Source organism: Balaenoptera borealis (assembly GCF_965194805.1).
Source record: "Balaenoptera borealis genome assembly, chromosome: 11".
Lineage (NCBI taxonomy): Eukaryota > Metazoa > Chordata > Mammalia > Artiodactyla > Balaenopteridae > Balaenoptera > Balaenoptera borealis.
The window spans coordinates 39,257,417-39,274,481 of NC_138868.1; the positions used below are offsets into that span (position 1 = coordinate 39,257,417).

Sequence of the window (17,065 nt, forward strand, 5' to 3'; positions counted from 1 at the left end):
AACCCAAACAGACAACGTGAAAGCTAGAGTCACTCCAACAGGTTCCTAAAGATAAACGCTAAACTCTAGAGTGGTGGTGGAAGATGAGTTGGTTCCGCATGCTGTGGGGTAAGTAAGCTTGTTACGTACGGAGGGCAAGAGGCGTCTCCCAGGACGCGCCTGGAGCTAGGCAGCCGGCATCAGAGCAGGAATGCTACTCAGCTATGGAGACAGGCTCTGTTGGGGGTGAGAATCCTTGCTGCTGCCTTTGCAGGGACCCTCCTGCTAGATCCCATGCACCATCCGTGCCACGCGCACGGCCTGAAGGGAGCCGTGTAAAGACCAAATCAGCAGCTGTCTGGCATTTCCGAATCACACCCGCCCCCACCCTGCCCCGACACTGGGTCAGTGGCCTGAGTCAGCGACTCACGCTCCACTCCTGCCCACCAAGCAGCAGTGCCCCCGGGGCTCCTGCCAAGAGAGTCCTCAGCAACCTCGCGGGCCATGTCATCTCTTCAGAACCCCACGAGACCAGCATGTTAACCTCCTTACCAGGGGCCACCAGTGAGGTTCTAGCAGGCTCTTGCCTCGTGAATTCGGCTGCCCAGCATCTCCCTGGGCCCCCAGACTCCACACCTCGAGATTGAGCGCAGGGTCCAGGGTCACCCATGGAACTAAGGAAGCAGTCTGACTGAATCTGGAATCATCGCTACAGGGGGCGGAGGTGAAAGGTCAGATCGACATGCCTCTAAGAGGTTTCCTACCTGCTCTGTTAATTTCTAAAATTTCTTCCTGGGCCAGCGGGCATGTGTCACTCTGAGTACTGTGGTGTGGAGAGTTTACGACAGATTTACAATAATTGGGAGATCCCAGCTGCGGTGGCCGCGGAATATGCTTCTTTTTTTTCTTTGGTAGTTTCTGCTTAGCCATGGCTAAGGAGTAATACATCCCGAAATTGTTCACAATGACGGGCACGGGCATGGCGATGGTCAGCACACCCGCCAGCGCACACAGCGCTCCCACCAACATGCCGGACCACGTCTGCGGGTACATGTCTCCGTAGCCCAGCGTCGTCATGGTGACCACGGCCCACCAGAAGCCAATGGGGATGTTCTTAAAGTGGGTGTGCTCACTGGCACTGGGGTCATTGGGCTGCGCCCCTATCCTCTCGGCATAGTAGATCATGGTGGCGAAAATCAGGACACCCAGAGCCAGGAAGATGATGAGCAGTAAGAACTCATTGGTGCTGGCGCGGAGAGTGTGGCCCAGGACGCGCAGGCCCACGAAGTGGCGGGTCAGCTTGAAGATGCGCAGGATACGCACGAAGCGGACGACACGCAGGAAGCCCAGCACGTCCTTGGCCGCCTTAGAGGACAGGCCGCTCAGGCCCACCTCCAGGTAGAAGGGCAGGATGGCCACAAAGTCAATGATGTTGAGCGAGTTCTTGATGAACTCCACCTTGTTGGGGCAGAAGACCACACGCATGAGGAACTCGAAGGTGAACCAGACCACGCAGACGCCCTCGATGTAGGTGAGGAAGGCCTCCGTCTCCGCTTCCCGGTAGTAGCGCACTTGCGTGCCATTCCGAACATTCTCGATCTCTGTCTTGTTCACGATGGGGTTGAAGCGCTCGTGGGTCTCCAGGCAGAAGGTGGTGATGGAGACCAGGATGAAGAAGAGGGAGGCAAAGGCCACATACTGTGGAGGAGAAACACACAGTGTCAGAGGGGAGGCCCTCCCCCCAGAGCAAAGAGACCCGGGGTGCCTCTGGGCTGGGTCCAGTCAGGGGCTGGGCTGCGGAAGATGCCTGCAGGATGCCCCTCTTGACATAGGCCAGGCTGACAGGCCACCTTTCCCTCTTCAGAGCACGGAGCACGGGGTTAGGAGGCTCGGGGGTTAAGACGTTGTGGCAGAGATTGCTCTGTTTTCACAAATGCCTTTCCTCCTGGATGCACGGCTAGACCATATCTCCCAGCCTCCCTCGGGGCTGGGTGGGGTCACGTGACTGCGCTCAGGCCAGCGGACAGTGCACAAAAGGGTGTGCACTAAGGCCGGGCCTGGCTCACAAAACCTTCCTGCTCAACCTTCCATGCCTTCTTTCTTCCCCCAACTGCCAGTCAAATGCTGAAGCCCTAGGAAGCCAGCAGGGCCACCATAAGGAAGTAGCCTGGGTCCCTGAAAAGAAAGACATCCACTAAATACATGGGTGGGAAATAAACTTCTACTGTCTTAAGACACTGTGATCTGGAGGTGATTTATTAAAGCATTTAGCTCCCCCCCACCCCGACTAATAAAAGTGACCTAGGCAGAGGTTGGCAAAGAAAGGAGAAGGGGGAGCTATGGTGGAGGCAGGCCCCTCAGAGGCCACATTTCCCATCTTTCTTTCGTCCCTACGCTAGTCTATTCAATGTCTTTTTCATGGATCTGTACCTCATTCATGCCATCTCTTCATGTTCTATCCTATGTGGAATTGCAAAAGATATATCTGCCCCAGGGCCTTGGACACCTCTTTTACCCACTTCTCTCTATCATCCCAGGAACTCACACCACCATCTTGGAAGTGAGTTCCCCATCTTGGAGATATTGAAATAGAGGCTAATTGGTCATTTGTCAGAGATGGTGTGTTGCAGGTTCAGGTATCAGGAGGAGAATTGGACCAGGGGTCCTCAAAGGCACCATAAACCATAGGGTCTGCTTCTCTCCTGCTGCTGCCTGCCAGCCCCAGGGTAGGGATGTGGGTGGGAGGGAAGAAGAAGCTGCTGGGCCGCTAGCCTTTCCAAACATATGTGGGTGCTTGCTCCTTTCAGACCCCCTCCCCGGTGAGAAGGAAATGGCCAGGATAACCCAGCCTGTCCGGAACCACCTGCTCTGGCCCTGAGCCCCTTGAGAAAGGTTCGGGAGACTCTTTGGTTTGGTTTGGTGGCCCCAGCTGATGACCCCCTGGGCTTCTCTGGCCCCCAGCAGACATGGGTACCCAAGGAAAGAGAGTCAAGCAGCTATCTGAGTTTCAAACCCTCCTACTCAGAATGAATTCCAGGCAAGGGCTCTTCTTACAGCCTCCAGTCGAGGTCCCTGGAACACTAACACTTCCCTGGGCAGGGGAACCCTAGCCAGGGGTTCTCCTCCAGGGGCCCAGCTGGTCATGTTCCCTCTGCTCCCCTCTCCTCTGGGCCCCCCTTCGCCCAGCCTGTCAAGACAGACCATGGCCAGTGCAAGGCCCTCTCCCTGGAGGCAGCTCTGGGCTATAGTCTAGAATGGGTGGCAAGTTCATTCTCCAGAGCTGCCTTCATAGAAAACTTCAAGGAGTGCCAAGGCCCCACCCTGTATCTGCCACAAGAAGCAGCCATGCTGCTTCTAGCCATTTCTTTAGTTTGTACTGATGCACCTCCCCACCTGGTGGTGGCCCTGTCTGGGCTGACCATGGCCATGGGACCTGGCACCCAACCTGGCACAGATCCAGAAACTAAGAACTATGTAGACCTTCCAAGACACATTTCGGGTTGGGGGAAGGGGAGAGAAAAGGGGAAGAGACAAAGTCAGCATTTTAGAATGTCAGAGTAAGAGCAGCTTTTAGAGATTATCTGGTCCAAGACACTACATGCTACAGATGGGAAGTCTGGGGTCCAGAAACAGGAAGTGATCTGCCCAAGCCGCTCATCATGGCATGCTAATACTCCTGCTGGTTTAGAGCATCGTGCAGTTTTCAAAAACTTTGTCCTAGACTACTATCAAGTGTGACCCCTATGCATCCTTCCATCCATCCATCCATCCATCCTTCTTCCCTTTCTTCCTTCCTTCCTTTCTCCCTCCCTTCCATCCACTCATCTTTCCTTCCTTCTATCCTCTCTCCCTCCTTTTTATCCATACATCCATTCATCCTTCTTTCCTCCCTCCCTCTATTCCTTCCTTTCTTTGTTCCTCCCTCCCTCCTCTCCCTCTCTTCCATCCATCATGCATTCATTCATTCATCCCTTCCTCCTTCTCTTCTTTTTTCCTTTTTTTCTTCCTTCCTTCCTTCCCTCCTTCCTTCCTTCTTTCCTCCTACCCATCCATCCACCTGCCCATCCATCCATCCATCCATCCATCCTTTCTTCCTTCCATTCCTCACCAGGCACCAGGTTATGCCCAGCACAGAGTGGAATAAGACCTCAGCCCAACCCCCAGGGAGGCCCCTGCACAGCTGAAGGTAAAGGACACACACAGAGACAAGTACAATGCAGTGGACTGAAAAGGTGAGCCCCCTCAGCCCTGCGATGCAGGTGGGGTTTGGACAAGGTGAGGCAGGGACTTAAGCCAGGTCTTCTGACTCCAGAAACAGCTCTTTAAGGATCCAGATAGTGCTGACCTGGGACACCACAGAGGTAGACCAAGAAAGCAAAGTGGAAGCAACTGGAAGAGGTCACCAACTCTGATCCAGGTTTATCCAGCTCCAGCGCTCTTTCCATCACCAGTTGTCAAAGCTCTTGGAGCTAAAAACACATCCCCAAATGCTGGGTATTTGGCCCCACATTCCCTCTGGAGGGCCCCATCTTAGAGCTTGGAATTCACAGCCCAGGTTCCCAAGGGGTGGGTCACATTGCTCCCCTGGCCTTTTTGAGAGAGGGGAGGAAGACACACACTGTAAGTGTCTAAGGGATGCCAAGAGGCAGGGTCTGCTGCGCCCCTGGGCTCCTGATCCTGGCCAGTGGTGGAAGGCAGGAGGCACTGCCCCTTCCCCCGCCCCATCAGCCATGGCACCCACTTCCCAAACCATCCCACAGCTATCCTCCTCTGTCCCCTCGACTCACGTGGGACTCTCTCTCAATGGGGCCACTGCCATCAAGGCCAGCATGTCGTAGGCTTCAATCTCGGCCACGCCCAGTACAGTACAGCCTCCCCCCAGCTACCAGAGGGGGCAACCGTTGGAATCCCAGCTCTCTGCCCGCCACCTGGTCATGCTGCCCACAGAGAAAAGCCCTGACTCCTCAGCCTGGCACATGAGGTTCCCTGTGCCCTGGCCTCATCGACTTCCCAGGGTCCCCTCCCTGCCGCACCCAACATTCTTGCCACATGCAGCTGTCTGCTATATCTGACCCCCCCATCTCCATGTCTTGGCACTGCTGTTCCTGCCTCCAGGGTGTTCCTGCTGATCTCCGTGTGGAAAAACCCATCCGTCCAACGGTGCCCCACTAAGTAGCCCTTCTCCCAGGACACCTTTCCTGGTGAGACTTCCTCTTGGAAGCTGGGGCCCTTAGGAGGCAGCAAATGCAGGGACGCCCCCCCCAAAAAGGAATGTCTAAATCCCCCTCCAGGGAGGCAGTGAGCCTGTCTCCGACTCGTGCTCGTTAGTGCTTGCGGAGTCTCATGGGAACAGCTCAGAGAGGGCACTGATGTCCCCGGAGCCTTCTCCCTCCCTCCCAGGTGCCCCCAAAGGCCCTCAGAGCTCTCGTCCCATTTGCTCCTCTCACAGGACAGGTTCTGATGGGAAAACTGAGGCCCAGAAAGAGGTCAGGTCTTCTAAAATTAGGGTAGACAAAATCCTTGGTTCTCAGCCAGCAATGGCCATCCCGTCTAGATTCTTTCCTCTCTGCGCCCCAGTGACCAAGGAGTGGGGCCGGGGGGTGGGCAGCAGCAGCCAGGCCTAGAGCCGGACACCAGGACTTCTTCCCCAGGGGAGCCGGGGAGGTGGCAGCCAGGCCCTCCTGGCACCCTCCTGGGTGCCTTCCTGGACTCTGCGGCCCATGCGCCCGGTCCTTTGTCACAGGCAGGGCCCCAGCAACATCCGGGTCCAAGTGGGCCCTTAGGAAGGCTGCGGAGGAAGGCGCCCCTGGCTTGCTCAGACTGCCACAATCTCCTAAGCCTAGCGACTAGCAGGTCAGCCCCAGCGCATCAAAGCCACAGCAAGAGCCCGCAGCCAGGTGAGCCCCCAGCGCCCTCCTGTCTATCCTCAGGGACGCTGAGCCAGGAAGGAGAGAGGAGAAGCTGTCAGGGCTGAGGACCTACTGTGCGCCTTTAATCCTCCCACAGACCTGGTGAGACAGGTGGTCGTACCCCACTGTGCCAAAAAGGAAACCCAAGTACAGAGAGGTTCAGGGACGAAACCAAGGTTTAAGGCTAGTGATGAAGCTGAGGCTTGAACGCAAGTGGTCCTGGCTCCGTAATCTAAGCTCTGTCCACCACCAGCGGTACCAAAGCTCTCGGGGGCTAACAACACAGCTCCGCGCAATGGGGAGCCAGCCCTAATTATACGTGGATGGCTCCATCTTGGAGGTTGGCACCCACAGCTTGGACTCCCTGAGGGCAGGTTATGTCTGTCCCCAGTGAGGGAGAGAGCCAGGGTACTTGGACCCACAGGCTGGAGCCCAGGCACACCTGAAATGGTCTTGGCTCATTGCCCAGGGCTTGCTAGCACCTGGGGCAACAGCAGCCCCAGGGGCAGGGAGGCTGCCCCGTTCTGCTCAGGGAGGCAATGCCGACAGCAGCCCTGGATGGCTCAGCCTGCATGCTTACCTGGCCCACCTCTTTGCAAGACCCAGAGATAGCAGGCTGAGAGATGACCACAACTTGTTCAGGGAGCTCAGCCAGAGGGAGGGGGTGGGTGCACGGGGATGGGGAATTTCTGGGATCAGCCGATCCTGACAGGGAGGGAGGCAGGCCCAGGTAGCCTGGCAGGCCCAGGTAGCAAGCCTTGGAAGCTGTTTCTGCAGTCACCCTGGGCTGTCACTCTCAGGACTGTAGGGGCTGCAGTCAAGGGCCGGGGGCTGCACCCCATGTGAGCTGTCTGCCTTCCAATCCCCAGTCACCCGGAGGACAGTCACCCACAGACATGCACAGCTACCCGGAGCACGCGCCTCACCTGTTACCTAAGTACCTACCCTGTGGTGCATGACCGCACATACACAGAAAACACACGCATGGATCGTACTGAAACATATCACTGCCCCCCAAGCATGAGCACCCAGGCGCTGTACTGCGAGGCGCGCAGCCCCATACCTCCCCCTCGCAGCCTGTGCGTGTGCACTCGGAGCACACGGACGGTCACCACACCGCGCACCTCCTACAAACACCCCAGACCCCAGGCATTGCCGCACAGCTGGCCCCTCCCCTGCCCACCTCGCCCCGCTGGGTGGGACTGACTCGGTGTCTGTCTCTCCCGCAGGATGGCAGCCCCAGCCTGTTTCGCCTCAGCCTCCTCAGCCTTCCCTGATGCCCTCACCTGTCTCCCTGCCCAGACAGTGCCAGCTCCTGGATCTCCCGTCTCTACACCTGCCTGTCACCCACCGGCTTCCTGATTTCCTGCCACCTGCCGGACCCCGTCCCCTTCCCTCAGCCCACCACAGCAGCAGCGCCCCACACGCAGGACCCAGGCCAGCTGGGAGGCCAACCCTCCTGGGCTTCTAGTCTAATGGGGGGCACAAAGGGAGCTTTGCCCGGCAGCCCAGGGCCAACTGTCACCCAGCCTGGCCACACCTCAGAGGCCACCCTGTGAAATTTCAAGACAACGCAGGCAAGATAGCCTGATAATGCAGCATAAACCCAAACTGGTAGTTCTGGCTTTTCTTTTTCTTTCTTTCTTTTTTTTTTTTTTTCAGAATCACAAACTGTGAGAGGCCCACCAATTGTGTTCTAGAAAGAGGTAGCCATGGCAACAGAGCAAAGCATCCCATTTCTATGGTAACCGGGGTGGTGAGACTGTTGGCTGTAAAGTCAGACAAACCTACTAACGATCTGTTGACTTAAGAAGATATTTTATAAATCACCAAGTTATTTTTATCATAACCCCACCCCTGAAACTATAAATCAGAAAGGCAATTTACTATCTATTAAAATGACCAATATGTGCTATGACTTCCATTATAAATTATTTATGCCACAGTCATCTTTAGAAAATTGTGCTTGTCTTTTGGAACTGTTCAGGGGTTCACCGTGGGGATCTGTGTTCTTGCAGTTTGGCGTTCCAGGAGCAAGGCAATGGCTGTAATGTGGTGCAGGGACCAACATTCTGGTCTGGCGGCTCACTCGCTGCATGACCTTGGCAGCCCACCTCCCCTCTCTGGGCCTCAGTTTCATCACTGGTACAGTGAGGGCTGGACTTGGTCCCTTCTGAGGATTCTGAGACCGGCTGAGGCTGTAGGCAATGGGGCTAATCAGGGGAGCCCTGGCTCGTGTCCAGGCCCCAAGCCCCTAGAGGCTTCAGGTCAGTTTTTCCACCTAATTAAGTCTGCCCAGCGGGGGTGTACAGCGTTTGAGTTAATCCATGCAGAGTCAGTGATGCAGAGCAGGAGGGATGGCCAATTGGCCTAAATAAATTGTCAGTCGAGTTGAGTTTGGAAACTGAATTAGACTCGTCTGGACTTCCTTGGGCTGGGCATGCCCAGAATATGCTGTGTTGGCTGAGCACATCATAGCTTATCGGGGGGCAGGAGGGGTCTTTGGGGTCCAGTCCCATTTTGGTCTGTTAATAAATGCCTCCGCATGAACCCCCAGAGGCCTGGCTGGGACCTGAGCATTCTGTCCAGCATCCGGGTCTCCACCCCATTCCTTCACACTAATCCTCCCCTTTTGGCACCCAGCTCAGGGAGCAGCAGGTGGGTGGTGCTTCCCATGGTGCTATGTGGAGGGTGTGAGCGGGAGTGTGTGAAAGTGTGTGCAGAGAACATGCCGTGTAGAAGGTCTGTGTGCTGGGAGGGGCATATGGGGGAGGGGAGAGGTGGTGTGTAAATGTGGAGTAGCTGTGTACATGGTGAAGGTGTGTCACCTGTTTATGTCACCTGACTCTAGGCATGTGCCAGAGGCTCATGTAACTGGTCACTGTGTGTGATGTATGTGGTTCATATAGGTGGTAGAAGTGTGTTTGTGTGTGCAAAAGGACATGTATGGGGTGTGATGTGTGTGTGTATAAGGACATGCATGGGGTGTGATGTGTGTGCATAAGGACATGCATGGGGTGTGATGTGTGTGTGCATAAGGACATGCATGGGGTGTGATGTGTGTATAAGGACATGTATGGGGTGTGATGTGTGTGCACAAGGACATGCATGGGTTGATGTGTGTGTATAAGAACATGCATGGGTATGATGTGTGTGTATAAGAACATGCATGGGTGTGATGTGTGTGTATAAGGACATGTATGGGGCATGATGGTGTGTGTGTATAGGGACATGCCTGGGTGTGATGTGTGTGCATAAGGACATGCGTGGGGTGTGATGTGTGTGTACATAAGGACACGCATGGGGTGTGATGTGTGTGCATAAGGACATGCGTGGGGTGTGATGTGTGTGTACATAAGGACACGTGTGGGGTGTGATGTGTGTGCATAGACACGTGTGGGGTGTGATGTGTGTGCATAAGGACATGCGTGGGGTGTGATGTGTGTGTACATAAGGACACGTGTGGGGTGTGATGTGTGTGCATAGACACGTGTGGGGTGTGATGTGTGTGCATAAGGACATGCGTGGGGTGTGAAGTGTGTGCATAAGGACATGTATGGGGTGTGATGTGTGTGTGCATAAGGACATGCGTGGGGTGTGATGTGTGTACATAAGGGCATGCGTGGGGTGTGATGTATGTGCATAAGGACACGTGTGGGGTGTGATGTGTGTGCATAAGGACATGCGTGGGGTGTGATGTGTGTACATAAGGACACGCGTGGGGTGTGATGTGTGTGCATAAGGACACACGTGGGGTGTGATGTGTGTGCATAAGGACACGTGTGGGGTGTGATGTGTGTGCATAAGGATATGTGTGGGGTGTGATGTGTGTGCATAAGGACATGCGTGGGGTGTGATGTGTGTACATAAGGACATGCGTGGGGTGTGAAGTGTGTGCATAAGGACATGCGTGGGGTGTGATGTGTGTGTACATAAGGACATGCGTGGGGTGTGAAGTGTGTGCATAAGGGCATGCGTGGGGTATGATGTATGTGCATAAGGACATGTGTGGGGTGTGATGTGTGTGCATAAGGACATGCATGGGGTGTGATGTGTGTGCATAAGGGCATGCGTGGGGTGTGATGTGTGTGTACATAAGGACATGTATGGGGTGTGATGTGTGTGCATAAGGACATGCGTGGGGTGTGATGTGTGTGTACATAAGGACATGCGTGGGGTGTGATGTGTGTGCATAAGGACATGCGTGGGGTGTGATGTGTGTGCATAAGGGCATGTGTGGGGTGTGATGTGTGTGTATAAGGACATGCGTGGGGTGTGATGTGTGTGCATAAGGACATGCATGGGGTGTGATGTGTGTGTGCATAAGGACATGCGTGGGGTGTGATGTGTGTGCATAAGGACATGCATGGGGTGTGATGTGTGTGTATAAGGACATGCATGGGTGTGATGTGTGTGTATAAGGACAGGTATGGGGCATGATGGTGTGTGTGTATAGGGACATGCCTGGCTGTGATGTGTGTGTGTGTGTGTATAGGGGCATGTATAGTGTGGGGGGTGTGTTTGTGTGTGCGTGTGTGTATGGGCATCTCCTAGGAGAATCAGGGTCTGGCTGGGCACTCTGGACATGTGTTCTCTGAGTTGAGACCATGACCCTTGTCCATGCCAGAGATGGTCCCTCACACACTAGCCGAGGGGGGTGGTGCCCCTTCCCTGGGACTGTCTCTGACTGAGAGAAAAAGGGTAGGCAGGGTGGAGGTGGGCTAAAGGCCACTGCACCAGCCCAGGGAAGGCCACAGGGAGGCAGGGCTGTGCCCAGATGGGAATCCCCTCATCCCACTGCACTGCCCCCCTCAGTCCCGGGTGCTGTAGCCTGGGTAGTGGGGGAACCAAGGGCAGGAAAGGCCATGCCCAGGCCTCAGGGAGCCCAGACTTTTCCAGTGGGACAACAACCCACTTCACTGAATTCATTCTCTGGATTCCAGACCCAGGTCATATCCAAAAAGGGCTGCCTCAACAGCTAGGCTGGCAACTTTTGAGGTGGCAGAGGTTCTGTGTTGCTTTCATTCCAAGATGCACATTTTGGAAATGAAAATGTCATAAAATATACACATCCTTAAAATAGTATATCTTCTCATATCCCCAACATGCTGTTATTTAGCTCATGGCATAGTTGAATCGATGGTACTTTGGACTTAGGAAAACACAGTCATTAGAAACCCAGAGCAGCAAGACAGAGGGGCCCTCAGAGGTTTTGATCCAAAAGCCGCCCCCTGTGGCCGGAATGGGGAAATGGAGGCAGAGCCTCCCGCCCAAGGTCATGGAGCTCGCAGGGGTGAGAGTCAGATTCTCCTGAAACGTCAGTTCTGGGCTTTCATCATCGTGGCCTCTGAGCCTTCGCTCATTTAACACGCGCTCCCAGGCCTCTCTGCTCTCCAGGTCCCGCCTGCCTTCTAGACCCTGGGTCAAAAGCAGCACAAGTCCGTCTGTCAAAGGAGGCAGCAGCTGGAACAGAAATGGCCGGACCTTGAGGTCAGACCAGCCTGAGTTTGGGGCCCGGCTCGGCTGGTGACCTTGGACATTGCCCCTTTCTGAGTCTTCATTCCTGGACAGGGAAGGGGTGGATAACATTCCCTGCCTCCCAGCTGGTTGTGATAATGGGATGAAACAACACACAGAAAGTAAGAAGGAGGTGCTTGAACGCGTTGCTTCCGTCCCTACAAACTGGCCACCTCTCGCCTCATCGGGCCCTCCCGCCCGGCCCTCTCCCATCACAGCAGCACCTTCCGCATCAGAGCACCTCAGATGTAAAAAAGCCAAGAATCTTATAGTCACAGAACCGCTGAGCTGGAGGCACCCGGGAGACTGAGGCGGACGTGCCCCCGCATCACAAAAGAACACGACTGTCCTTCACAGAGTCACCCCCTGCCCACGCTCAGCCATGTGGCACGAGTGAGGCCGAGCCCACGCTTCTGTGCAGGCCTGGCCGAGCAGCACGGTGACCAGTCTGCCCCCCCCGAGGGCCAGTCCTGGTCCCTGAGGACAAGGGGAGGGGTGTTTCCTGAGGGATGGCCCCTGAGGGACCCAGTGGGATAGGGTCAGAGGAGAAGTCTCTGGATTTAACAAGAAGGAGAACGTGGCGGGGGCCTAACCCAACGCCCTGGAAGGGTGGAAGGGAAAGCAGGGGGTAAGAGGCCCTCCCTGGGGGAGTTTGGTGGGGCACAAAGGAGGCGGGAGCGGGCAGAGGCCGGTGTGCTGGGGGAGCACCGCGGAGTGGAGATGCAGATGCAGAGCCCTTGGCCGCACCCTGAGTTGTGGGTGGGACCAGACATCTACCTTTAATTTGTGTCCTCTGTCGTTCTGATGCCGCCAGCCCCATCCTGGCACGTGGGATCCATGAGGCCAGATAAGACCCAACTGCCTGGCAGCTCTGATACATGACGGACCTCATCAGCCTGAGACCACATTTAGGGGCTGGGAAGCAGGCGGCAAGGCAGAAGGAGAAGCGTCCTGGGCTTGACTTCAGAGACCTGAGTTCAAATCCCAGCTCTGCCACTGGAGGTGTGACTGCAGGCAAGTCACTTTTTGCAGACTCAATCCCATCATTCTTAAAATGAGGACAATAATAATAATAATAACACATTCCAGGAAGTAAGGCACTATTGAAGGGCCTGGGGGAAAAGGCCAGGTGTCTAGGGCTTCCCCAGATCCAGGGTGGAATTCTAGGGCAGGAAGAAACCCCAAGACTGCCAGTTCTTTTGCTCACTGGTATTCCAGGAGCTGGGCCAAGGCTTCCCTCCACAAAAATCCAAACACAGCATTTTGGGTTTTCTTCCACCCAAATCGCTGGGGGTGGGGGAGAGACTGCAAGGAGTAGCAGCAACAGCTAAAGGGAGAAATGTGTCTAACTTTAGGCTTTTTTCCCCTAATTTTTTCTGCTCCTGTTGTGACCACTTGCCTGCAAACAGCAAACCAGGAGCAAATGACAGCCTCATGAGAACCAACAGCACAGCCCGCAGAGCCTGTTTCCCAGGGCCGCGGCCCAAGGTGGGGTTGTGTCCCAGGCCCCGCGCTGCAGCCTCCAGCTGGTGAGGGCCACGCTGCTCAGGGCGACGGTGACGTAACATGCCCACTTCCACGGGGTCTTCCACGTGAGCCCCGGCCTTTGGGCTGGGAGGAAACGAGGCTTGACAGGAAAGGACACCCAAGGTCACGCGATGAGCTCCGGGCTTCCCGGCCTAACTCCAGTGACAAGAGGGAGGCTGGTAACAGCAGCTTCCTGGTCTCGAGCAGCCCTGCTTCCTGGGCTCTCTGTGCCTCGTCTCATTTAAACTTCACACCAGCCCAGGGCGGTAAGTTCTGCTGTTACCACTGCTTTTCAGACAACGAGTCTGAGGTTTAGAGAAGAGAAGATTCTTGCCCAAGGTCTCAGAGGTTCTCAGTGGCAGGATCGGTCCTACTTCAAAGCCCTGCATTTCAGGCCTCCCCCAGGCCCCTTAGGCAGCCAGGCAGGATGTCCACAGTGCAGGTCGGCTTGGCTGTGCCCCGTGAGATGGGCACGGCTGCTCCAGCTTCGTTTCGACTTTAGCCAGCCACAAGGCTGGGTGCCTTAACAGAGTGGGGCTGTGCCGTCCCAGCGCGCCCCTGCGGTCCCACAGGCCAGGAAGGCTGGGTGTCAGGGTCCCAAGAGGGGCCATCAGGAACCATCTTCCCACCCACTCCTGTGACCTGAGAGTCCCTTCTGGAAAACAGATAGTGAACACCCTCTCCTGTTAGCATCTGAAACTTGGAGAAATACCAGTATTCCACACAGGAAATTCCTCTTCTAGTTTAGGACTTCGAACTGTGTCAACTGTTTCCTGACGCGCTTGTCTACTTTTCTATTAGTAAACGATGACTTATGGAACCCTTCATATTTCCTCTTTTGCTCTGACTGCTAGGGAGCTCAGTTAAATGTGATGCTCAGTTCCAGACCAATCTTTTACCTGGGTTTGGGGTATCACTATTTCTTCTCTTCATTATACAAGTCTTATTTTTTCTTTTATTTTCTTCTTTATTTCTAAGGATTCTGTTGTATGTGCATCTCATGGGCCTCAAACATCTTTGTGCCACAGATTGCAATAAGAAATACGCGACTGAGACTCCCAGATGAGGAAGTGAGCAGGAAGGCACTCCCTACAGGGGCAGTTCAATAATGCCCTCTGGAGTAACCCTGAGCAGACATCTCTGCTGGTGATCGCCAGCGATGGGGAGCTCCCGAGGCCACATTCTGTCTTTGGACAGCACTCCAGACATGCATTTCTTTCATGTTTAAGTCAACCTCCCTGCCTCTTTCTGCCCTCTGGGGTCACCAGGACACACCTGCTCCCCTTTCTCCCTCTGACGGCCCTGCCCACACCTGCAGATGGGCCTCAGGACCCACCCTGAGCCATCCCTCCTGTGCACCAGGCTTCTGCCAGCTTCTGTCCACACTCCTTTTCTTGGGCCAGCTCCCCTGGCTGTTTCAGAGCCTGGTTTTGTTAAGCACTCACTGTGCGTGGCCACATGGATGGCACACTTTGTCCTTCTCAATGCTCACAACCACCTCAGTAGTGGGAATATTTGTCTCTGTTGAGCCTCACTGACCTCTGCTATAAAGTAATAATGACGACTGTTGCAAACATGATCTCATTTATCTTTAAAAACCTCCCCAAGGGAAGTGTCATTAACTCCACTTTGCAGATGAGAAAACTGAGGTTCAGAGTGGTTAAGACGTGTGCAAAAAAAACCAAACCCCACACAGATCGGAAGTGATAAGCAGAATTTGAAACCAGGTCTCTCTGACTCTAAAACCAGCACACTCCAGAGCTTCCACTTATAAATCTCTTTCATATCCATACACACACACACACACACACACACACACACACACACACACACACACACACACACCAGCTGGGCCATCAGCCAGACAGCCTTGATTGCCCCCATTTGGCAGATGAGAAAACTGAGGCTCCAAGCTCCATGAAGTGTCCACTAGGAATCCACTGGGAAATTTCCCCCCAGTACCCACTTATGTTTTAGCATCGAGTCAAGGGTCCTGACTCCCCATAGGGTGTGCATGTGTGTGTGTATATATATATATGTGTGTGTGTGTGTGTGTGTGTGTGTGTGTGTTGGGGGGAGAGGAATAAAAAGATGACCCCAAGAGGAAGAGATCAGGGAGGACAGTGGACACAACCCAGGTGGGACCACAGCTAACTGCCCACCTGTGCTCCCTCCAACAAAGATTTATGCCTTATCCCAGGCCTGTGCTGGGCACTGGGTACAGAATGAGCAAAAACAGTCACAGCTCCTAGCAGGGGAGACTGACATTTATCAGTTAACCAGACAAGCAAATACGTACCTGTATGAGGGGACGAGGGCTTTGAGGGGAATGCACACGGCATTCTATGGGCCTTTAACAAGTCTTGGGGTTGGAGTGGCTCCCACGAGGAAGTGACAAGTGTACGGAGGTTGGAAAGATGGGTAAAAATCACTAGGGAAATGCAGAGTGCAAGGAAGAGCATTCTAGCAGAAAGAATGGGAAAAATTCCCGGTCCTCACGTTCCTTGACCATCAGCAGCATCTGAGACAGCTGATCACTCCCTCCTTTTTGTTACACTTTCTAGGGCCCTGCAGTCTCTTGATTTTCCTCCCACCTGACTGGCTGTTCCTTCTTGATGTCCTGTGCCATCTTGTCCCCAGCCTCTAACTCTTGGGGTGCCCCAGAGTGCAGTCCTTGGGCCTCTTCTCCATCTATACTCATTCCCTTATCGATTTACCCAGTTTGAAGGCTTAAATACCATCGCCTATTCAAACACCATTGACTGCACACTCCCAAATATTTATCTGCAGCCCAGCACTTCTCCTGAACTCAGGACTTCAGCATCCAGCTCCCTTGCGTCTCTGTGGTAGAGGTCTACTAGCCGCCTCTCCAACTCAGCACGTCAACTGAGCGCCTGTACCACCTCCACCCCTGGCAGCTTTCTCCATCACATGAGATGGCAACCCTATCCTCCCAGGACATTCTTGCCAAAAACTCTGGAGTCATCCTTGACACTGCTCTTTCTGTCACACCTCACAGTTAATTATAAGGAAACCCTCTTGGCTCAGATTGAAATAAATCCGGAATCTGACCACTTCCCAGCACCACTCTTACCACCCCGTCCCAGGCATCATCAGCTCCCCCTAGATTACGCTAAGAGCATCTTAACTGGTCTCTCGGCTTCCAATATTCCCGGTGCTCTAGGACTGTTTTCAACATAGCAGCCAGGTGATCCTTTCAAAATGTAAATCTGATCGTGCCATTTCTCTCCTCAAAACCCTGCACTGGGTCCCCATTTCTCTCGTAGGAAAAGCCAAGGTCCTCGCAACGCCCTGCCGGTCCCCACGTGATCAGGTCCTCCATTCCCCTCCGAGCTCCTCTCCTATCACTGCCACCCTTCGCATGTTCCAGCCACACCGCCTCCTCAAACATGATCCTTAAACACGCCAGACACACGCCAGCCTTAGGGCCCTCACACCGCCTGTTCCCTCTGCCCAGATCCCCCTTCCCTGCATCCTCATGGCTCATTCCCTCGCCATCTCATGAGGCCCACTCTGACCATTCTAAAATCTCTGCCAGCGTCCCTCACTAATTGGATTTTCCTTCCTCTGCTTTGCCCCATTAGGCACGTACCATCTTCGAACACTAACTTTTCCCTAGCTTTATTGAGGTATAACTTATATACAATATACATATACCTTTTGTATACAACATATACAGTAACATTCACCCATTCTAAGTATCCAGTTGTACGACGCTGGCATGTCACACTATCCAATTTGCTTATTTTCATCTCTGTTGTTTGTCTACTGAGGTATAACTTATATACAATATACATATACCTTTTGTATACAATATATACAGTAACATTCACCCATTCTAAGTATCCAGTTGTACGACGCTGGCACGTCACACCATACAACTTGCTTATTTTCATCTCTGTTGTTTGTCTCTCTCCGCCCTTAGCATGTAAGTTCCATGAGGTGGCTGGATCTGAGGACCAGGACCGGCCCCGCCATCTCGCTCAGCCATACCCCCCGCCCACTAGAAGGGGAAGAGGGGCCCCTTCCCCGGGAGCCAGGAGCACAGCTAAGCAAGAGCACAGCTGCCCATCCTGTGTGTCTGCTTGTCTCAACCCATCCACCTACACAAT

At 54.2% G+C, this 17,065-nt stretch overlaps 2 protein-coding genes across 3 annotated transcripts in view; one reads left to right on the forward strand and one right to left on the reverse strand.

Annotated features, from left to right (window-relative positions):
- The window catches only part of SERGEF (secretion regulating guanine nucleotide exchange factor), a 249,553-nt gene extending 241,256 nt beyond the window's left edge, over nt 1-8,297 (forward strand). The window contains exons 11-12 of the mRNA XM_082342478.1: nt 4,091-4,211; nt 7,118-8,297. Coding sequence (XP_082198604.1) covers nt 4,091-4,211; nt 7,118-7,250 — 254 coding nt within the window. The 3' untranslated portion in view covers nt 7,251-8,297. The remainder of the gene's footprint in view (nt 1-4,090; nt 4,212-7,117) is intronic.
- Nucleotides 1-17,065, reverse strand: part of KCNC1 (potassium voltage-gated channel subfamily C member 1) — a 44,678-nt gene that overhangs the window by 9,399 nt on the left and 18,214 nt on the right. For both annotated transcript variants that reach the window (XM_082342463.1, XM_082342464.1), the window contains exon 2: nt 744-1,677. In XM_082342463.1, coding sequence (XP_082198589.1) covers nt 744-1,677 — 934 coding nt within the window. The remainder of the gene's footprint in view (nt 1-743; nt 1,678-17,065) is intronic.